The sequence below is a fragment of the Mercenaria mercenaria genome, chromosome 14 (assembly GCF_021730395.1).
Source record: "Mercenaria mercenaria strain notata chromosome 14, MADL_Memer_1, whole genome shotgun sequence".
Taxonomy (NCBI): domain Eukaryota; kingdom Metazoa; phylum Mollusca; class Bivalvia; order Venerida; family Veneridae; genus Mercenaria; species Mercenaria mercenaria.
In genome coordinates, this window is record NC_069374.1 from 6,846,695 (window position 1) to 6,871,301 (window position 24,607).

Sequence of the window (24,607 nt, forward strand, 5' to 3'; positions counted from 1 at the left end):
GTCCATCTGTTCGTCTGTGCATGCGTCTAGTAAATTTTTGTCCAGGCTGTAACTTCCATCCAAAAATGGATTTTGAAATAACTTGAAATGAATGTTCACCATACTGAGACGACATATGATGTGCAAGACCTAGATCCCTAGCTCCTAGGTCATAGTCACACTTAGAGGTCAGTGGTTAACATGGTCTCGAGTCCGGTCCATAACTCCGCCATCCATTCCATGAAGGGATTTTGAAACAACTTAACATGAATGTTTACCATAATGAGACGACATGTCATGCTTGAGAACCCCTAGCCCCAAGGTCAAGGTCACACTTAGAAGTCAAAGGTTAACAAGGTCTGTTTCCTGTCCGGTCCATAACTCTGCCATTCATCAAGGGATTACTGAGCATAAATGTTCCTCATAATGAGACAACAGGTCATGTGCAAGATCCAAACCCCTTGCTCTAAGGTCAAGGTCACACTTAGAGGTTAAATGTTAACATGGTCTGTTTCTGGTCCAGTCTATTACTCTGCCATTGATGAAGAGACTTTGAAATTACTGGGCATAAATGTTCCCTATAATGAGACAACATGTCATGCACAAGACCCAGACCCCTAGCTCCAATGTCAAGGTCACACTTAGAAGTCAAAGGTATTTCTTGTCTGGTCCATAACTCTGCCATTTATTAAGGGATTTGAAATAATTTGACCATTAAGGGATTTGAAAATAATTTGACACAAATGTTTACCATATTGAAAAGGTATGTCAGGCTTATGGTCAAGAAATGATTTGTGATTTTTAGTTCATCTGATTTTTTGAAAAGAAATGATGAGTTATTGTCATCACTTGATCGGCATCGGCATTGCCTGGTTAAGTTTTATGTTTAGGTCAGCTTTTCTCCTAAACTATCAAAGCTATTGCTTTGAAACTTGCAACACTTGTTCACCATCATAGGCTGACCCTGTACTGTACATCAAGAAACATAACTCCATCTTGCTTTTTGCAAGAATTATTGCCCCTTTTGGACATAGAAAATCAGTTTTCTTGGTTAAGTTTTATGTTTAGGTCAGCTTTTCTCCTAAACTATCAAAGCTATTGCTTTAAAACTTGCAACACTTGTTCACCATCATAAGCTGACCCTGTACATCAAGTAACATAACTCCATCCTGCTTTTTGCAAGATTCATGGCCCCTTTTGGACTTAGAAAATGTCAGATTTCTTGGTTAAGTTTTATGTTTAGGTCATCTTTTTCTCTTTAACTATCTAAGCTATTGCTTTGAAACTTGCAACACTTGTTCACCATCATAAGCTGACCCTGTACATCAAGAAACATAACTCCCGACTAATTATTGCCCGTTTTGGACTTAGAAAATCAGTTTTCTTGGTTGAGTATTATGTTTAAGTCAGCTTTTTTCATAAACTATCGAAGCTATTGCTTTAAAACTTGCAATAGTTTTTCACCATCATAAGCAGACGCTGTTCATCAAGAAACATAACTCCATCCTGCTTTTTGCAAGAATGATAGCCCTTTTTAGACTTAGAAAATCATGGGTAGGAAAATATTTCTATTATACAAAAAATCAGATGAGCGTCAGCACCCGCAAGGCGGTGCTCTTGTTTTGTGCATACAACTGTAGCATTCTTGGACAGGCTTCGGGGTTTATTTGTCACCAATAGTGACAGCTTTTGTTAAATATTAATTTCTGCTGGGCAAATAATGAGAATGTTGGAAGATATACTGTAGAATCTGGTAAATAAGGTCATATTCAAATATAAGCGCATATCAAAAGTAAGCGCATACGGCCTTACCGTTATTCTGTATAGGATAATAAGCGCATGTCATACCCTTACCATAATTTTGTCTTGAAAGTAGGCGCATATCCACTTACTGGTAAACATACAACAGATGCAGCAAAAAGACGTAATTAACGGTATTATACCGTGATATTTGTTTATCATAAATACAGACAACAGGTGTTCTTACATGTTGAACATAGAAAATGTTTTCAGTAAATGAAAGTAAAAGTTTGAATAGCAGATAAGTTGTTTGCGTTGTCAAAACAGTTTGTCATTCTTTTGTTAATCTGTGCAAATCTGGATAAAATGCTACACTCTTATAGTGTTTCCTGCAGACTCTAAAAGGGGCATGGTGCTTCCCTTGAAAAAGGGCACTTTATATGCGCGGTTTGGCACTGAAAGGGCATTCATCCAAGTACGCTTGCTGGCATCATTTTACAGACACCATTTTACATACTATTTTCACATTGCATTTGAGAATTTTTCATATCTCAGATATGGGGTAGATATTTTGTATTATTCCTTAGATAATGTTTACCATACTTTCAAACATTTTTATTTTGTTACCAACATGAAGTGCTGGCTTGCATTTTCAGAGACAGATATCTGGTGATAATTTAATAAGCAACAAGTTTTATTGAACAACTATCAATGCCCAACTTTATTTTGTCAATCATCACATACCATTTCACCATTGAATTACGTTAAGAGCATAGGCAGTTCGTCAAATCTACATGTAATCAATGACTGTGTACCTATATCGCTGATTAAACCCATTGTTCTTCGTTGTCAGTAAGATTTTGAAGACAAATCTACATGGAAAGTTACATTTTTCTTTTGTTTTGGGCATACGAAAACGAAAGTAGAATGCTACGTAAAAAGTACATGCTGTGAAATTTGCTAGATTAGATCGTCTGCCACTATTTTTATCAAGTTTCTGCGATACAGGCTGAACACCACTAAATCCAGCTGTTCTTTATTTCATATAAAATCCACTCACTTCATAACGGTGTTTCGACATTTTCTAGCATATCAGATTTTCAGACACTTATATTCCCATAAAGAACTAGATCGCTACTTTAGAAAAACAAAAAGAAAAGGGGGTGTTAACTTTTATATAAGAAAACTACAGTTCGTTAAATACAACCCGCTGAATTTACTACTTTTCGCTTCTTTCAATTTCTCTTTTCGTGACATTAAATTCTTACGCCGCCATTTTTATCTAGCATGCGATAGGAACATGCCGATTTCATTAGAATGCAAAGTGATACATACTGAAACGCGGGTAGGGTAAAAGTAAGCACGTTGCTGCCGAGAAAATGCACTAGGAAAGGAAAAAAGATTAGTACTATTTATATTTGGACTACTTGTGACTAGACCTGCGGAGGCTTACATTCTATTTGGTAGTGATCAGCCTACATACACTAGTTTGAATCAATGATTGACTAAGAATCTGGGTTTTTTTTCTATCTAATCATACAGTATTAAGTAAAATAAACATACATGTGAATACCTATGGTTCATTGCGAATAATAATTCAAAATTTCGGCTTGCTTGAATGCGGCCGTGCACTTTCAACTTAAATTTCAGCCTTATAAAATTATTTTGACAAATTATTTACTAAAACAAAACTAGGGCCTTGCATTTTTAGTTTATTCATTTAAATCTCGATCAGGTTTTATAACTTAATCGCTAGGTTATCGGTTATTTTCATACCGATGTACGTTTTAAAATTTTCAAGATGGTGGCGACTTCTGCGTCGGCGCGTCATGAATGTGCTTTTGAAAGTACTACTTCGTAATTATTAAACAAGACATTCGTCGATTTTAATGAATTTGGTATCATCCTGAAGCTTAAATGTTTATCTTGTATTATTTTTATAAATGATACCCGTGAAGGAATAAAATATATCTTGTAGATAAAATCGATGTAAAACATTTTGAGTCTGGTCATTTTTCATGGGTTGGTCGGCGATCGGCAAAGGGCAAACATTCAACATTTTATTTTTAAAGGCCTAATGAGCGCATCAAAAATGTGCAACAATCAATCTACATTTTAATTGATTACAACCTTTTAAAATAATTATCCTTTAATCATGTGTTAACTGACCGTTTTCAATCATCTCTTCCGTAAAAAGGCTAAATGTAGCTTCTCCGCCGACGTGCTGAAAACAACAAATTTTCATCTACTGTTTCCAATTAAAGAATCATAAAACAGTAATTGATTGCATAATCCTGTCAGTTCTTAATCAGGGTCATTCACGGTTGATGCATCCACGTGTCGACCTGTTGATCAAAGCCGCTAATTGACGGTACAATACACGGAACATGCCCCGCGGACATTGGCTATCCAGGCTGGTTTTGAAAGGGCACTTTTCAAGATAAATACAAAAGCCTGATAAAATAAAAGGGCACATGGCGCAAACGGGCAGCTTGAAGGGCACCTTGGCGGCACTTCAAACGGGGCATGGCGCTGCGCCATGTTAAAAAGGCCTGCAGGAAACACTATCTTAGTGTTGAACAATTATTGAATGGTCCGAGAGATTGAACATTATTTGCAAATTATGTATTCATTATGCTTTCATTATGTCTTAATAATGTATGCAATGAAAGGATGTAGTTCAGTGCGCACGTCCATAACCATGTTATACTTTCGTTTTCTCAACCAAGGTAAGCACTGTCAATATTCCTAATATATCAAAAATAGGCGCACACGGCTTGTCTATAAGCGCATATCAAATTTAAGCACATAGTTTTGGCTTAAGTATAAGCTCATACCAAAAATAGGCGCATAAAAGTGTCACTAAAATTATTATAAGCGTATACGCTTATTTACAGATTTTACAGTATATCAAGATGGAGAATACACCTTGTCTGAGATTTGAACCTATGTCCTTCAGATTGGAAGTCTGGTTTTTGTGTTACAAATTAATTTTGTTTGTGTGTGTGGAACAAGATGTTTATTTCCTCGCAACAGCATGATGGTCAGTTTTCTTGTAACAACACACATTTACAATTTGATTTTGATTTCAGTGTTCGAGAGATGATATATCAGATAAACTAAGACAGGACATTAAAACAAGGAACGCTGTTCATATTGGCAACCCGAAAACACTTGAATTTCAGGTAATACATATTGAATAATTCTGTTACCCACATTATAGAAATATGTACACATGATATTTATTTTTATGTACTGGCTTTACCTTTGTCTATGGATTATTACACAAGTCAGGTAATATGGTGTGATGTTTGGGAACACTTTTAGGTTATTTGTTTATGGAAGCCACTTCAGCATGTTCCATTAACTATGCTAGGGTGTGCAAAGTATAAAATAGTTCTATAGAAATTGCTGGGGTGACCACAGGTAGTTTTACTGAAATGAATAATAACATCTATTGAAAAATAGGATGCGACCAAGCAAAATAACAGACTCAGTTTTATTGAGTCACATCAGATTCTCAAAGGAAAATTTGCACTATATTGCTTTCAGCCCAAGGTTTTAGTCGAAACTTTAAAAGTCTTCTTGTTTGAAACTGCTTGCCTGATTTTAAAATAATTTTGCACAAATGGTTTTTGTGTGACCCTCTACCAAGATTGTTCAAATTATACCGATTTGTCAAAAAACATGGCCACCAGAGGGCGTGGTGACTTTTCCCTATATGTACATAGTGGAAACTTCAAAAATCTTCTTGTATGAAACTGCCTGCCCAATTTTAGAATAATTTTACAAATAAGGTCCTTGCATGACCCTCTGCCAAGATTGTTCAGATTATACCGATTCCTCAGTAACATGGCAGCCACAGGGCATGGTCACTTTTCCCTATATGTATATAGTGGAAACTTTAAAAATCTTCTTGAATCTTTCTCTGAATCAATAATAGCTAGAGCCTTTATATTTGTGATATCAGATTGGTAATGTCTACCATAATTGTTCAAATTATTGCCCAAGGTTCAAAAGTGTGACATGTACATGTATATAATATAGGCTAACATAGAAGAAACCTAACTCTATACTTATACAAACACATTTGGAGCCTTGTACACAGGTGAGCGCTTTAGGATGACCCTCTTATTTTTAGTCTGATTCGAAGATGTTGGTCCTCTGTTCAGTTTTCATAATTGTCTTTTGTAGAAAAAGCTCCCTTTTGATATTTGCATGCATAGAAAAAGTTCATAGTTTTAGATTTTAATGGAACCCTTCATAGTTGTAAAAGTACCTATTTCTAATCATATTGCTAAATAAAATGAATATGTCCATATGCTGGATATTATACAATTTGCCAAAATCAATTGGAGTCCTTACATTATTGCTTATTTTACGTTATTATACAAGGGACATGATAGTTTCCAGTCAACTTTTAAGCAACCCACATAAGGGTTACCAGGCATTATCTAAGGTTTTCTGGATAAATGCTATAAGGCCGTCACCTCTGTAAAATCAGATGTATAGAACTACCTTAAATAGACACTTCTGTTGGTTATGTCTGATGCCAAATACAGTATGTCAAGTGTGCGTGCCAAGTTACTAGTATGATACTTACATAGACTCATTGAAGTCAGTTTGGGCAGTTGAAAATATAGTCTGACTTACCCATCTGACAGCTTGGTCTGAAAAATTAGCTTTAAAAAGTTGCTGTCCTTATAGCACCATATATATTTCAGGTTGCCAGGACAACATTGTTACCAGGGATACTTAAAACCATCTATCACAACAAGAATATGCCACTGCCACTGAAACTGTTCGAAATATCGGATGTCATCTTCAAAGATGATAATAAAGGTGACGAATTATATTTTTCTAGTGGTGTTAGCAATAGGTAAAAAAATTCCTAATATATTATTATGCTAGGAGATATATAGTGTTTGAACTGTCTGTCCATCATGTTTTCTTTTGTTCTCAATTCCACCAACAGTTTCCATCCAGTTTAAATAAAATTTGGTATACATCATCAGCATGAAGTGGACATACTTTTGGGACTTTCAGGTCTTATTATTATTTTTAGAGATTTTGACTTGAAACATTACAACTACATCAGAACAGTTCAACAGTGTACAATTTCCATCCAATTGAAATGAAAGTTTGTTTACATTATGAACACGAAGTGGACAAGTACATATTGCTGGGACTTTTAAAACGTCTGAAATTAACTTTATTTTACCCTGCTGAGAACCAGCTTTTGTAATTTTCTATTTTATTATCAATCAGATACTTAGCCCCTCAAACAAATTGAACGCTTACCTGTGACATTTAGGTTTTCGCCCAGAAATGTATTGGTACAATCATAATGCACATTAGGCAACTTGTGACTTCATTAACAAAAAGAGAATAAAGAATTTAACCCTTACCATACTAAATTTACATAATGAACTTGCTCATCTTTCAATTTGGACTTTACTATTACCTGTTAAAAGGGGTTCTTACCAAAAAGACACTGACTGAATGGCGAACACTGGTTGCAGAGGCAGAATTAACCGTGTCCAGAATAAGGGTCAAACAATTGGCTTTTCAGTGATTGGTTGTTTCTTCACAGACTTTTTTCAGTTGATTGCATGATAATATTCATGTAATTTAATTGAAAATATATGGGTATATGAATTTGCATGTTTTAGATGTTGGAGCGAGAAACGAGCGCCATTTGTGTGCAGTGAACTACAACAAGACATCAGGATTTGAGATAATACATGGTTTATTAGATAGAATTATGCAGTTGTTAGAGATACCAGCAACAGTAGATGGGACTGGATACTTCATCAAAGCTTCTCAAGGTATACATTGCCTCTGTATACAATGATATTCTCTTTACAAGAGGGGGCCTCTATGGCAGTTAGGTTGCTAAATTTTAATTTCAAGAGTGAAAATTGTCCTGAAAGGCTCAGTAGTTAACTTCACTATTTCCTTTTCATGTGTTTGTTATTTAAGAAATAATTTATAGCAAAAGAGTGCTTTAACACTATTTATCGCATAGTGTGGCAATTTTCCTTTGATCTTTGCAGCATGTTATACATAGTAACACACATTATTACTACAAAACTGTGCTGATATCTTACAAAACTGTTGCGATATATATCAACACGGAAATCTTTATGGAGTTTCATAAGAAAAAAAGTGTTCCGATATATATCAGCACAGTAAAACTGTTCCGATATATATCGGAACACTTTTTCTCTATTGAGGTCCTATCAAGGGAGTATAATTTTTTCCTTTCAAAGAAAAGATGATTTTAGCTCCAATTTACAGTTCACAGAGAAAGAATTGTCACAAACACCTACATTAATAAAGTAAAAGAATAAATAAACTAGAATATTTCAAAAACTTGATAGTTATTGCCAAATTCAGAAATACATGAAATATATGAAATTCTGAGATTTCTCAAATGTTTCTTTTTCTTTGATTTTTTTTACAAACAAAACAACAAGTTTTACAATATGTCTGGCCAATGAAATGCAAAGATTCAAAACCAATGCAGAAATTTGTTGGGTACTTTTATCTGGGGAACACATTTTCTAAAACAGAAGTTTTAGTGTTTCAGTCAACGAGGCGCAGAAAGGGAATCAAAATAGTAAAAATAATAATAAACAAATTTAAATGAAAATAATATATAAATTTTAATGATAAACTATACGATAAAACAGTTATAATATGTAGTGCTCGTGTGTTACCAGGATATATCAGAGCTAGGGGTACATCTCGTTATTTTTCTCTTCACATATCTGTCTCGGCCTACCGGCCTCGACGATATGTGCAGAGAAAAATATCCTCGATGTACCCCTAGCTCTGATATATCCTGGTAACACACTCTCACACATACTATAACTATTACTTATGTATGATAGGCAGTTATTGGTAGGGCGTAATAATTTCACTAGGGCGCAGCCTGAGTGAAATTATTTGTTCGAGGTATTACTACCTCAGTGTATAAATAATGTTAAAAGACGGTTTTGCCATAAATTATTTCGATTCTAATATGCCCTTAATCTAAAACAGTAGATAAAATATAGAAGTGCTCTTTCTTGGTCGCAACAAAAAACTTTGACGTCACCGCACCTCGATATAACGTCATTCTATTGTAAGAGTGTTTTAACAGAGACAAGCATATTAGAGTTATTTATATAAAATGATTTTTTTTTATCGCAGATGGAACTTTCTTTCCCGGGCGATGTGCAGATATCATTGTAAAAGGAAAATGTATAGGAAAGTTGGGAGTTCTACATCCGGAAGTGATCACGACCTTTGACCTAAACATGCCTTGTTCTGCACTAGAAATTAACCTAGAGGCACTCAGTTAGTGTAACAGACAACATAAGCTTTTTATGGAATGTTAGCTGTAACATTATTAAGAACTAACTTGTGGGACGTTTTACAATTCTTGTCTTTCCAGTTTTAAGAATGAGTTAATTCTGGTACACTGCAAATCCTTTAATTCTGTTGTCAAATATTTATGGTATTGACAGAAAGGTTATTTATTAGGTGCCTAAAATAAAAGTTTTTTTTTTATGGGATTTAATTTCATTAAATGAAGCAACCTTGAACTCAACAAAAGTAGATCCCCCACAGATGTAAATAATTATACATTTATTAATGTGAAGTATCATAATGTATATACAGTAAACCTCACTTATAAGGAACTCGGATATAAGGAACACTCGGTTATAAGGAACAGTTTTCAATTCCCTGATCTAATTCCTTCTTTATTCAATGTAAAAATCCTCGGTTATAAGGAACACTCTGTTATAAGGAACACTTTTTCCAGTCCCAAAGTACGAAATTCAGTGGAAAACCCCACGGTTTTAGCGAACAGACATAAAGAATAAAAAATATTGAAAACAGAAAATAAACATGAGAATCGCTGATGACGTCAGAGTAACGTCGGCACTATCACGCGCTTTCATGCACATGAATAAACACAAATTATTTCATTTCTATGATCTTTAGTTTGTTAATTCATGGATACGATAAAAAATATATATATAATACCATCAAATTACCAAATACTAGACGATAGTAGACTAATATTTACTCAAAATTATGTTCGACAGCTACATGTATTGGGTATTTCATGTTAACAATAGTGACGGTCATGGTCATACTATCCTAAATAAATGTGCTAATTACACGTGATTAACAATGGCAAACACTCCAATTTAACAAATCTCCAATTGTAAAAATTATAGCAGGTGCTAAAATGGACAATAGCAAAAGTATAGGTATAATTTACACTTTAATCCATATGTATGGAGCCGTTGTCTAGTCGTAATACACTGTATGTCATAAACACCTTAAATGTTAATGGGTAGTCTAATTTAACATTTTTGTAATAAAAAAAAAAAACATTTGTTTTATATTAGTATCGATGTCTATTCACGTAACATGCAGTCAAGCAAGGTAAGGGGAGTAATTGCAACATATCTTATAGTCATCATGTAGCGCTCTCTAAAAAGAAGATGGAAATAACGAACAAAAAAATAAACATAAATTACGGTCATTCTTACCGACGAACATTTTGGCTTGGTTTAGGTGTAACGCTGTGTTTAAACACTATTTTAGTCATATACATGCAGGCAGTTTACCTTACCATCTCTCCAGGATAGGACCGGTACTAGAAAAGCAACTTCCTCACATAAAGATTCAAGGTCGGCCCGGAGTGTGAACACTTGGCCTTTATCAAACGTCAGTCAAATAATGTTTGCTATACAAATTGTGTTCGTTATACAAACCTTGGTTTCAAGGAACTAGTTTGCTATACTGATATAAGGAACCTCGGTTATAAGGAACAATTTTTAGAGGTCCCAAGCTGTTCCTTATAAGCGAGGTTTATTGTAATGGAAGGACAAATCTCAGAAATGCACAAAACTTTAACAAATATGTCTTGATTTTAATCTTGTTTAAAATTAAAATTCACCTTGCAGGACAGTGCTGTGAATGTTACACTACTCAAATTGAACAGATTATTTAAGTTGTATTTATTTGTTGTTGTGATTTTAGATATGAAATTGAAATTGATTTGGCATACTGATTTAGCTCCTTATTCTTTTGGGCCGCCACAAAATGGAAAGACAACCAACCCTACATGTATCAGGACATATTGATGTATCAACTTTCGTATTACATCATACATTAAAAAAAGAAAGAAATGGTAAACATACATGAAACAAGAGACTGAAGTTTAATTTATTTATTTGAATTTGAGATATGTTAATTATATAAACACTAGAACTGTTGTTTTGTTCAGTTGCATTCTATATTATCAAATGATATTCGCAAAGGGTTTTATTTACCATTAAGGTTGTCAGTATACAGCACTTTTGCACAAATTATTTAATAGGTGCGTCTGGTGAAAATTGTTCTGGTTAACATTGCAGTGCTTTGAATTAGTTAATTTCACTGCCAATACTTTTTGGCTCAAGTTCTGGAACACTTTTTTTTATAGTCTTTGTTATGTACATGTTCTTGATATATTCTTTTGTTATATTTTTCATCAGAACATTTATATTGTATGCCTATGTTTTAATTGAATGTATGATATCTATTAAATGTTTGTCTGTTGGACAACAGCCAAAGCTGAAAAAAGAGAAAATATGAATGCACATCCTACAGAACAGCATGAATGCTTAATGAAAACATCTGATATACTGTACCTGTTTTTCTTGACAGCTTTGTTACTTTTTCTTCACTGATGCCAATAAACTCTTTATTATCAGACTGTTTGTTGTTGTAAAGTCCAACCATGGAATGGAAATTTTAGCTCAGCTTAGCAAAAGACGCAGAATGTCAGCTCTTTTGATCACTGGATGTTATTAATTGTTCTGTGGCATATCAATTTTACTGTCTACAGGTTTAGTATTTGTCCAATCTTAATGAAACTTGGTCAGAATGTTTCACCTTATTAAATCTTAAGACTATAGTTTGATACTTGGTCAAATAGTGTCACTAGGTCAAATAATAGAAGAAACTTTGGTAAAGAAGTGTACTCTATTGTGTTTCCGTGATGGTAATTATAACATGATTTGCATGAAAAATGTGTAAAACACTTATTATGCCCCCCTTCGAAGAAGGAGGGGTATATTGTTTTGCAGATGTCGGTTGGTCGGTCGGAATGTAGACCAATCCATTTCCGGATGATAACTCAAGAACGCTTGGGCCTAGGATCATGAAAGTTGATAGAGAGGTTGGTCATCACCAGCAGATGACCCCTATTGATTTTGAGGTCTGTATGTCAAAGGTCAAGGTCACAGTGACCCTGAATAGTAAAACGGTTTCCGGATGATAACTCAAGAACACTTGGGCCTAGGATCATGAAAGTTGATAGGGAGGTTGGTCATGACCAGCAGATGACCCCTATTGATTTTGAGATCTGTTTGTCAGAGGTCAAGGTCACAGTGACCTTGAATAGTAAAACGGTTTCCGGATGATAACTCAAGAACACTTGGGCCTGGGATCATGACAGTTGATAGGGAGGTTGGTCATGACCAGCAGATGACCCCTATTGATTTTGAGGTCAGTATGTTAAAGGTCAAGGTCACAGTGACCCTGAACAGTTAAACGGTTTCCGGATGATAACTCAAGAACGCTTAGGCCTAGGATCACGAAAGTTGATAGGGAGGTTGATCATGACCAGCAGATGACCCCTATTGATTTTGAGGTCAGTATATCAAAGGTCAAGGTCACAGTGACCAGGAACAGTAAAATGGTTTCTGGGCAATAACTCAAGAACGCTTGGGCCTAGTGTCAGGAAAATTGATAGTTAGGTTGGCCATGACCAGCAGATGACGCCTATTGATTTTGAGGTCATAAGGTCAAAGGTCAAGGGCACATTGGCCAGGAACAGTTAAACGGTTTCTGATCTTCTTGTCCAAAACCATAGGGCCTAGGGCTTTGATATTTGGTATGTAGCAAAATCTAATGGTCTTCTACCAAGATTGTTAAGATTATTTCCCTGGGGTCAAATGTGGCCCTACCCCAGGGGTCACATGGTTTATATAGACTTATATAGGAAATGTTTTTGAAAAACCTCTTGTCCAAAACAACAGGGCCTAGGGCTTTGATATTTTTTATATGACATCATCTAGTGGTCCTCTACTAAGATTGTTCAAATTATTCTCCTAGGGTCAAATATGGATTCGCCCTGGGGGTCACATGGTTTACATAGACTTTTATAGGGAAAAACTTTGAAAATCTTCTTGTCAAAACCACATATACTATGGCTTTGATATTTTGTAATGTAGCATCATCTAGTGGTTCTCTACCAAGTTTGTTCAAATTATCCCTCTAGGGTCAAATATGGCCCCGCCACAGGGGTCACATGGTTCATATAGACTTATATAGGGAAAAACTTAGAATCTTCATGTCCGTAACTTACATAATTCAAATTTGGACCACATGTATAGTTTTGAGTGGCAAGATGAACCTTGACATGAGTTGACCTTGATCACAAAAGCTCACCTTGTCACTTTGTGACAGGTGAGCTAAAAATAGAAAACCTTTAAACAACATTCTCATGAATTGCTTGATGGATCTTTTGTCAGCTGTGGTCATTAGCATTGTCCATTCAAACGTGGGTTCTCGAGGGCCCCCTTAAGGGGCAACTACAACTAAAAATAGAAATATATTTACATAACTTCTTTTCATGAACTGCTGGATAGATTGTCATCAAATATGGTCTTTGATATCTTTTAAATTAAAAAGTCCTCTCCCAGTATTTTCTTTTTAAAATGGGGGCACTAAATAGCTCTTTTTAAGGGCCTCTGCAACTAAAAGTAGAAATATCTTCATTAGCACGGTCACAAATATCCTAACCAGTTTAACATGGAATTCCCTCCAATCCAGATGGAAGTATAGTAGGTTGGTTTTATTTTATAAGATGGTTCATAATCATGTTGATGTTGATCCTAAACAATATCTCTCGCTCGAATCACTACTACTACAAGCATTCTTCCCCAGAACTGTGGTTCAGTGGAACGTCTTACCATCTCATGTAGTCAATGCTCTTGGTCTGTAGCATATCTTTAAAGTTCTCTGTCTAAATTTGTTGAGATATGGATGGCCCCTAGTAGGGACTGCTAGAGTTTAAAATAGAAAAACATTCATACAACTTCTTTTCAAGAACCATTGGATGGATCATCATTAAACTTTGTCTGTGCATCATTATAAGGTCATTTCTTGATTCTATTTAAGTGAGGATACTTGACGCCTTTAAGGAGCTCATACTCATAAACAACTCAGTGGAACTTTGTTAAACTTTTTGTAACATCATTATAGGGGTCTCTCTTAAATTTGTTCAAATAGGGGCACTTTAGGGGCTGCTAGAGCTAAAAATAGAAAGAACGTTTAAACAACTTCTCATCATGAACTGCTTAATGGGTCTCCATCAAACATGGTAGCATCATTGTAAGGTCCTCTCTAAAATCTATTCAAATGGAAGCACTTGACCACTTTTTGGCGCCATCACAGCTTATAAGATAGATAAACCTTTAATCAAGTTCTTCTGGTGAGTTGCTGAATGGATCTTCATCAAACTTGTCTTGTAGCATCATGGTTAGGCCTTCTCTAATATTTATTCAAAGGGAGGGGGGCACTTTGGCCCCCTATTAGGGGCCATTAGAGCAAAAAACTAGAAAAACTTTGAAATAATTTCTTCTTAAGAACTTATTCATGTATCTACATCAAACTAAATCTGTGCATTATTTTCTGATTCAGTTCAAATGAGGGCACTAGACCCCTTTTAGGGGCCCATGGATATAGAAATGTAAATACATGTATCTATTAGTGTTGTAAAATCGGTTTCAAAACAAAATCGATAATCGAATCGAATCTGAACAGCTATTTCGATTCACAATCGATTATATAATCGAAAGTAAAAGCATTCAGACTTACCTATACCCTTACAGAAGAAAAAGGCCTGCTGCGTACCCTTGCTGTGTACATACAGCGTATATGATGCGTACATGATGTGTACTGAACTCAAGGGCTTTAAATAGTACGCAGGATATACACCGCACATACACCGATAGTACGTTTGTAGTACACTTTTGACATGCAAATGAGCTCTGCCGCGTACTACTTGCTGCGTACATGCTGTGGACTACATAGTACACAGGATGTACGCTGGAGGAATTTAGTATGCGGGAAATAGTATGCAGCATGTACGCGGCACATACACTTTTCACATGCAAATGAGCCTGCGGTGTACTACCCCTGCGGCGTACATGCTGTGTACTCCTGCGGCGTACATGCTGTGTACTCCTGCGGCGTACATTCTGTGTACTCCTGGCCTGAGTCCTGCGGCGTACATGCTGTGTACTCCTGCGGCGTACATTCTGTGTACTCCTGGCCCGAGTCCTGCGGCGTACATGCTGTGTACTCCTGCTGCATACATGCTGTGTACTCTTGTGGTGAAACTGCTGTGATAATGTAAATTCCTTACCCCACCAACTTTCTTATGCAAATGCTGATCATTTGGACAGAGAAAAACAGAAAAAAGATAAGTGACATGCATCAATAAGTATTTACCCTTACCAAAATAATGTAGATTGATGTTATCAAATAAATTAGTATGCTTTTCTTCATCCACTTTTCAATGAAATAAATCAATTTTTGTAGCATGTAATTTGGTAAACATCTGAAGAAAATGGCGTAACTGCATCAAGGGGAAACAACTTTAATGCAACTAAATATAAGTGTTATAAATTTCGAAGTATCTGCAGTGTACATGCAGTGTACTATTTTCTTGTACAAGTCCCTCCTGCGTACATGCAGTGTACTCCTTAAATTTTCAGAGTCTGTGCTGCGTACTTGAAGTGTACTAGTGACCTCCTGCGTACATGCTTTGTACTCGTCGAAATAGTACGCGGCATGTATGCGGCATGCGGTGTATGTAAAATGTACTCCTCTGGCATACTACTGTGTTCGCGGCATATACACAGCAAATACGCAGCATGTACGCCACAGAGGCTTGCTTCTGTAAGGGTAATTATACTCTTATTATAGATTCCACTTAGGCAATATATTTCAGATAATTTCATGCATGTTTTGTTAGTCCTTTAAAGAAAGATGGTTTACAACAGAATCCAAGAAATATTCAAAAATAATTTTAATTGGTAGATTCTTAGTTCGTTGGCTTGATAAGATAAATATAAAACAAGACAGTTCAAGACTATTTCAAAATAAGGTTGACAAATTGACAGACACAGAGAGGTACATCGGGATCATTGTTTAATAATTCACAGAGTCCATACGAATTACGAAGGGTTCGAATAGTTTGGGTACGAAAACATACCTTTGTTCACATATGATTTTCAGCAGAGTTTGCAAATAACAGATTGCATGTTGAGGTTTTCTTTAATAGGTGTTCCTTGTTTTGTTTTTTCGAAGCCAAAATAAGCCCACACAGTCGACCGAACTTTTCCTGGAAAGGGAAATATTTCGGTGTCCGCATTGACACTTTTTTCTGCCATTTTAACGTGTAAGAGTGACGTCCCTTGCGGTTTAATTAACGAAATGTATGAAATTAACGGATATATGGAATGAACGGAAAGGGATCAATTGCGCGAAAAGCGCTAGCGATATCGATTTCAGAACTCCAACATCGATAGTCGGCGACCTGCGGCTGCCGGCGACGATTATTTGATTTAACTCGATCATCGTTTCATCACTAGTATCTATAAACAACTTTGTTCTCACGCCTGCTTAGCTCAGTAGGGAGAGCATTGGTCTATGGATCACGGGGTTGCGAGTTCGATCCTGGGGCGCGGTGTATGTTCTCCATGACGATTTGATAAAAGACATTGTGTCTGAAATCATTCATCCTCCACCTCTGATAATTCATGTGAGGAAGTTGGCAGTTACTTGTGGAGAACAGGTTAGTACTGGTACAGAATCCAGGAACACTAATTAGGTTAACTGCTCGCTGTTACATGACTAAAATACTGTAGAAAAATGGCGTTAAACCAAACACAAACAAACAAACTTAATTATCATGAACGCCGTAATGAATCTTCTTCAAAATTGGGTTTGTAGCATCATTGTAAGGTCCTCTCAGATTTGTTCAAACGAGGGCACTTCAGGGGTTACCAGAGCTTAAAACAGAAAAGAAATCTTTAAACAACTTCTTCTCATAAACCTTTTGATGGATCTTCATCAAACTTGGTCTGTCAGCATCATTTTAAGGTCCTCTCTAAAATTTATTCTAATAGGTCCTGGAGCACTTGGCGCCATTAAGGCAGAAAAAAAAAGATAATCCTGTAATAGCTTCTTGTGGACAAGAAAATCTCAAACTTAATCTGTAACATTTTTATATTAAGATTTTTTATCAACTTTTTTTTTCAAATGCAGATGTTTGGCCCTTTTTAGGGCTAGCTAGCACCAAAAATAGAAAAGCCTAACAACTTCTTGTCATGAAGTGTATGACAGATCTTCATCAAACTGTACATAGCACTGTTATAAGGCCTTCTTTCTGTTTTGTTAAAATGGGAGCACTTAGCTAGCTCCTTTTTTTGGCTATTATTGCTAAGAATAGAAATCCCTGATAAATGTGTAAAGATATATCGAAATTCACTATATCACGATATATTAGATTGGTGATATGTGTATTGTATCATAGATCTGTTTCACAATACAGTAAAAAATAGAAAAAATGAATGGAAACATATAAACTAAACAAATTTATCTTTTAAAAAATGAATTCTTTATCTTTAAAACAGAATTTCAAGTACTTCCAAGGGTAGGAACATTGACTTTTTAGCTCACCTGTCACAAAGTGACAAGGTGAGCTTTTGTGATCGCGTGGTGTCCGTCGTCTGTGCGTGCGTGCGTGCGTGCATCCGTCCGTCCGTCCGTCCGTAAACTTTTGCTTGTGACCTCTCTAGAGGTCACATTTTTCATGGGATCTTTATGAAAGTTGGTCAGAATGTTCATCTTGATGATATCTAGCTCAAGTTCGAAACTGGGTCACGTGTCTTTAAAAACTAGGTCAGTAGGTCTAAAAATAGAAAAACCTTGTGACCTCTCTAGAGGCCATATATTTCACAAGATCTTCATGAAAATTGGTCAGAATGTTCAACTTGATGATATCTAGGTCAAATTTGAAACTGGGTCAGGTGTGATTAAAAACTAGGTCAGTAGGTCTAAAAATAGAAAAACCTTGTGACCTCTCTAGAGGCCATATATTTCACAAGATCTTCATGAAAATTAGTCAAAACGTTCATCTTGATGATATCTAGGTCAAGTTTGAAACTGGGTCACATGCCATCAAAAACTAGGTCAGTAGGTCAAATAATAGAAAAACCTTGTGACCTCTCTAAAGGCCATATCTTTCATGGGATCTGTATGAAAATTGGTCTGAATGTTCATCTTGATGATATCTAGATCAAGTTTGAAACTGGGTCACGTGCAGTCAAAAACTAGGTCAGTAGGTCTAAAAATAGAAAAACCTTGTGACCTCTCTAGAGGCCATATATTTCACGAGATCTTCATGAAAATTGGTCAGAATGTTCACCTTGATGATATCTAGGTCAAGTTTGAAAGTGGGTCACGTGCCTTTAAAAACTAAGTCAGTAGGTCAAATAATAGAAAAACCTTGTGACCTCTCTAGAGGCCATATTTTTTATGGGATCTGTATGAAAGTTGGTCAGAATGTTCATCTTGATGATATCTAGGTCAAGTTTGAAACAGGGTCATGTGCGGTCAAAAACTAGGTCAGTAGGTCAAATAATAGAAAAACGTTGTGACCTCTCTAAAGGCCATATTTTTCATGGGATCTGTATGAAAATTGGTCTGAATGTTCATCTTGATGATATCTAGGTCAAGTTCGAAACAGGGTCATGTGCGGTCAAAAACTAGGTCAGTAGGTTTAAAAATAGAAAAACCTTGTGATCCCTCTAGAGGCCATACTTATGAATGGATCTCCATAAAATTTGGTCAGAATGTTCACCTTGATGATATCTAGGTCAAGTTCGAAACTGGGTCACGTGCCTTAAAAAACTAGGTCAGTAGGTCAAATAATAAAAAAACCTTGTGACCTCTCTAGAGGCCATACTTTTCATGGGATCTGTATGAAAGTTGGTCTGAATGTTCATCTTGATGATGTCTAGGTCAAGTTTGAAACCGGGTCAACTGCGGTTAAAAACTAGGCCAGTAGGTATAAAAATAGAAAAATCTTGTGACCTCTCTTAGTGAGAATGTTCACCTTGATGATATCTAGATAAAGTTCAAAACAGGGTCACGTACCTTCGAAAACTAGGTCAATAGGTCAGATAATAGAAAAACCTTCTGACCTCTCTAGAGACCATATTTTTCAATGGATCTTCATGAAAATTGGTCAGAATTTCTATCTTGATAATATCTAGGTCAAGCTCAAAAACTAGGTCACTATGTCAAATAATAGAAAAAACGACGTCATACTCAAAACTGGGTCATGTGGGAAGAGGTGAGCGATTCAGGACCATCATGGTCCTCTTGTTTCATTTTGTTATATGAATGCTGACTTACAATACTCAGTTTGTATCGCAATCTGTATCTTATCATTGCATCAATATCCCAATATACAGTTGAAACTCGGTATCTCGAATTTTAAGGGACCATGCTTTTTATTTCGAGATAACCGAAATTCGAGTTATGAAGAGTGACGAATATGGACGAAATATTCAGAAAAATTTTGTTTAATGGCGAAAAGATCTAATAAAAATGTTTCCTTGATGCCGTGGATACGCTGTCGGCACTTTACGTGTTTGTGTTTATCAAAGTTTTCAGTTTTTCGATATATAAAAATGATACTAACATCAATGTTACCTTTTTTATACCACGTTTCTCTCCCGGCGGATGGACAGCATTTCAATCTGATTTTGAACGAATGATGTTTTCCCCCAAGAAGTTATTTTTTAGCTCATCTGATTTTTTGAAAAAAAATGATGAGTTATTGTCATCACTTGAGTGGTTGTCGGCGTCGGCGTCGGTGTCGGCGTCGGCGTCGGCGTCTGCGTCGGCGTTGCCTGGTTAAGTTTTATGTTTAGGTCAGCTTTTCTCCTAAACTATCAAAGCTATTGCTTTGAAACTTGGAATACTTGTTCACCATCATAAGCTGACCCTGTATAGCAAGAAACATAACTCCATCTTGATTTTTGCAAGATTTATGGCCCCTTTTGTACTTAGAAAATATCAGATTTCTTGGTTAAGTTTTATGTTTAGGTCAACTTTTCTCCTAAACTATCAAAGCTATTGCTTTGAAACTTGGAATACTTGTTCACCATCATAAGCAGACCCTGTACATCAAGAAACATAACTCCATCTTGCTTTTTGCAAGAATTATTGCCCCTTTTGGACTTAGAAAATCAGTTTTCTTGGTTAAGTTTTATGTTTAGGTCAGCTTTTCTCCTAAACTGTCAAAGCTATTGCTTTAAAACTTGCAACACTTGTTCACCATCATAAGTTGACCCTGTACAGCAAGAGACATAACTCCATCCTGCTTTTTGCAAGATTTATGGCCCTTTTTGGACTTAGAAAATATCAGATTTCTTGGTTAAGTTTTATGTTTAGGTCAACTTTTTCTCTTAAACTATCAAAGCTATTGCTTTGAAACTTGCAACACTTGTTCACCATCATAAGCTGACCCTGTACAGCAAGCAACATAACTCCATCCTGCTTTTTGCAATAATTATTGCCCCTTTTGGACTTAGAAAATCATTTTCTTGGTTGAGTATTATGTTTAAGTCAACTTTTCTCATAAACTATCAAAGCTATTGCTTTAAAACTTGCAACAGTTTTTCACCATCATAAGTGGACACTGAACATCAAGAAACTTAACTCTGTCCTGCTTTTTGCAAGAATGATGGCCCTTTTTAGACTTAGAAAATCATGGGTAGGACAATATTTCTATTACACAAAAAAAAATCAGATGAGCGTCAGCACCCGCAAGGCGGTGCGCTTGTTTATACATTCTCATCGCGATTATCTCTAATTAATACTTATTAAAGATCTCAGCTGTTAAAACTAATTAATTCATTAGTTTAAGCAGTTTTCATAACGTCTCAAAAACAAATGACTGCTGATTAAGAAATTTAATGTTTAAATCAAACAATTATCATTATGGCAGAATGTCATTATCTCACTTTGATAATCGCTGCACCTTTGATATGTCGGCATCACTGCTCTCTGGTTAGGCAATAAACATGGATATGTGTTAAAAACAAACCAACTTCACAATGAGATGTGTGGAATTTATAGCATGTTTTCCCAACACCGACTTACTGAGTTTACAATGCACTTGAATTTTATTGACGGGACTGAAAATCCCTTTCGACACATCCGGAGTCTCGGTAAGTCAAATTTTGACGTAACCGGAGTCAAATTACATATATAAAGAAGGTAATTTGACCTGAAAATTTCTTCGACTTAAGAGGAATTTCGAGGTAAGCGAGTTTGAGATACCGAGTTTCGACTGTATATTGTATTGTGAGAATAGCATATTGTTACACCCAAACTTTTAGCTTGACTATCGAAGCGTAGTCACACTTTGGTTAAAGTTTTGCACGCAAGTACATAATGGCTATCATTTAAAGGCATATAGCTTTGAAACAGATTTCTTTTTATAGGTCAATTACCAACCTCACTGGGTCAAGTCCCATAAATGACATGTATTTCATGCCCAAATTATGCCCCCTTTTGGACTTGGGAAATCCTGGTTAAAGTTTTATATGCAAGTTACTATCTCCAAAACTAATGCAGATATTCAATTGAAACTTAACATGTCTTCAGGGTCTTAAAACTAGGTGGTAGCATCGAGAGCCATAACTCTAACAACTCTGATTTTGATCAAATTTTACCCCCTTTTGAACTTAGAAAATCCTGGTTTAAGTTTTGCATGCAGGTACATATAGCTGTTACTTAAAAGCATATAGCTCTGTAACTTATTTTATCTTTTCTAGGTCAATTATCAAACTCACCGGGCCAAGTCCCATAACTCTGACATGTAAATTGGGCAAATTATGCCTCCTTTTGGACTAGGAAAGTCTTGATTAAAGTTTTGCATGCAAGTTACTATCTCCAAATCAAATGTAGATATTGAATTGAAGCTTTATTGTATTTTCAGGGTTATGAAAGTTAAGATTATGGCATCAAGTCCCATAAGTCTGAAATGCATTTTGACCAAATTATGTCACCTGTGAACTTAAAATTCCAGTTAAAATTGCACATGCAAGTTACTATCTCCAAAACTAATGCAGATACTGGATTGAAACTCTTTAGAATTTCTAACATTAAAGGTAATATTGAACTTAAAACTTCCATTTAAAATTGTGCATGCAAGTTACTATCTCCAAAACTAATGCAGATACTGGATTGAACTTCTTTAGATATAATATTCCTGCTTCTGGGACAACACTTTGAATAGTCAACCATTTGCTGTCTTACAGACAGCTCTTGTTTCTCATAAAATGTTTGGTATGTAGCATTCTTATAATGTCCTCTGTTATATTGCTTCAAATGGGGACACTTAAGCTATAAAAATTAGTTATATCTTTAAATCACCTTCAGGTGAGCAATTTATGGTCACTGTGGCCCTCTTGTTAGTGTTCTTTGCTGCTAAAAGTAAAAACTAGACACAATTATTTCTTTGAGTAAATCAAAGTTATTATGAATTAGATAATGTTCAATTTTAAGGAATCAGGGCACTGTTGGGCAGAGGCTAGAACTCTGATGAGCCATTGCTGAGGTGAGGCAGCCTAAAATATTTCAACTACTGTTTCTCAAAGTATTAAACGCTGGAGCAAATTTTCTTGGCAAATTATCAGAGTATCAACAAAATAGGATTTTATCCTTTGACAAATTCGAGCAAGTGCTTGCAAATTCTAATTTCCTTGTGATTAGTGGGAGTGCAGTGTGTATAACTTGCTTGAAAACAACACTAACTGTAACAGTTATTGAAATTTTATAGAATGTTCTTAAACTTGCTTAAATCATAGCAAAAAAAATCAGTTAGTATCAGAAAAATGAACAGAAAATATTAGTGGAACCTTCTTCGGAATGATAATCAAAAAATAATTCTGAAAAGCCATTGCATTTCTCCAGTCTTTTAATTGCTTAACATTCTTCGAGTACTTGCAGACGGAAATCTAGAAACAGTAGTAATCAAGAGATTTCCAAGAACGGTAAATAATTTATTGTGTCTTACCATAGGAATGTATTGATTATGGTGCTTACAGAAGATTAATTTTGCCTTATTTGCCTTGAAGAATGGAACAATAACTTGATAAATGTTCACACGTTGAAGCTGCCAACTTTTGGTGGGTTTAAAGCCACTATCAATGAAATACCCTTTGTGGACTGTGAGGGGTGTAACACCACTATAATTTTTACACTATCACCGTAAACCTTTAATTTAATATGTTAAAATAGTGCTACTGCTTCACTGCGGTAAGTGTATCAATATATGACATGTAGATTCTTTTCAATACGTTGCACCAAACTTTCCACGTGGCATCATTGCTCTAGACCCTCTCAATACTTATTCTTATGGTAAAAGTATTCTGCAAAAAGCTATATTATTTTGCTTAGATGTTAGTTTTGTGAGCCTGACTTATCTAGTAATTTGAAAGCAGTTTGTATGGTGACTGAATAATGACATTTTGTTATGTCACCTTGGCGTGCACAGTTTCAATCTCACATTACATAGTGTTGACCTTATGTGCACGTCTATGGCACACCAATTGTCCAATTATTATGTGAACCCTAGTTCACGAATGAAAAAACTAGGATTAACGATCAATAAACCAGGTTTTTCGAATACTAACCTATATTTTGGGGCAAAAACATAGGATAACGCCGTGAACCGTAGTTCACACTCATAAATGTTGGTTCACGAATGTAGACCCAAGTTAACTGTCATAAACATAGGTTCACGCTCGTAAACCAGGGTTTATGAGTGTAAAAATAGGATAACAATCGTAAAGATAGGATAACGACCGAAACTCATAGTTAAATTGAGAAGCCTAGTTCATCAAAAGTAAACCATGGTTTACAGTCGATATATTATATAATTAAGGATTATAGAATCAACAATGAATTCTGGGCATGAACATGGGTTTACGGCCATGAACCTATGTTTACGGAAATTACCTATTTTTTCGAGCGAAAACAAATGATAACATCATAAACCATAGTTCATGCTCGTAAACGTAGGTTCCCATTCGTAAACCCAAGTTTATGGTTGTAAACATAGGATAACGACTGAAATTTATAGTTCAATCGAGAAACCTAGTTTATCAGACATAAACCAAGGTTTACGATTGATATACTAAGATTATCAAATCAACTATCACTTTGGGCCATATACCTATGTTTATGGTCGCGAACCTATGTTTACGAGTGTGAACATAGGTTAACGAGCATGAACCCAGGTTTACGGCAGTGACCATAAACCATAGTTTACAGACATGAACCTATTTTTACTTGTGTGAACATAGGTTTACGAGCGTGAACCTACGTTTATGAGTGTGAAACTTGAACAAAACTATGATTTTGGTCGTAAACCTAGGTTCACATTCGTAAACAATGGTTCACGCCCATAAACCTATGTTCATGCACGTAAATTTAGGATAACGATCAAAATTTATTATTCAATCGAGAAACATAGTTTATTGAATGTAAATATGTGTTCAAGAATGCGAACTATGGTTTACAACCTTTATCCTGTGTTTTCGCTGGAAAATATAAGTTAATATTTGATAATCCTAGTTTTTCGACTAAAAACATAATTATTGGATAATTGGCTTGCAGTGAACCATAGTTTACAGATTTTAACCTATGTTAACGAGCGAGAACCTATGTTTTTGACCGTGAA

At 35.7% G+C, this 24,607-nt stretch overlaps 1 protein-coding gene across 1 annotated transcript in view; it reads left to right on the forward strand.

Annotated features, from left to right (window-relative positions):
• The window catches only part of LOC123528073 (phenylalanine--tRNA ligase beta subunit-like), a 32,290-nt gene extending 22,536 nt beyond the window's left edge, over positions 1 to 9,754 (forward strand). The window contains exons 16-19 of the mRNA XM_053522893.1: positions 4,812 to 4,904; positions 6,444 to 6,561; positions 7,392 to 7,547; positions 8,917 to 9,754. Of these exons, the coding sequence (XP_053378868.1) occupies positions 4,812 to 4,904; positions 6,444 to 6,561; positions 7,392 to 7,547; positions 8,917 to 9,068 (519 nt within the window). The 3' untranslated portion in view covers positions 9,069 to 9,754. The remainder of the gene's footprint in view (positions 1 to 4,811; positions 4,905 to 6,443; positions 6,562 to 7,391; positions 7,548 to 8,916) is intronic.
• The last annotated feature ends 14,853 nt before the right edge of the window (positions 9,755 to 24,607 follow it).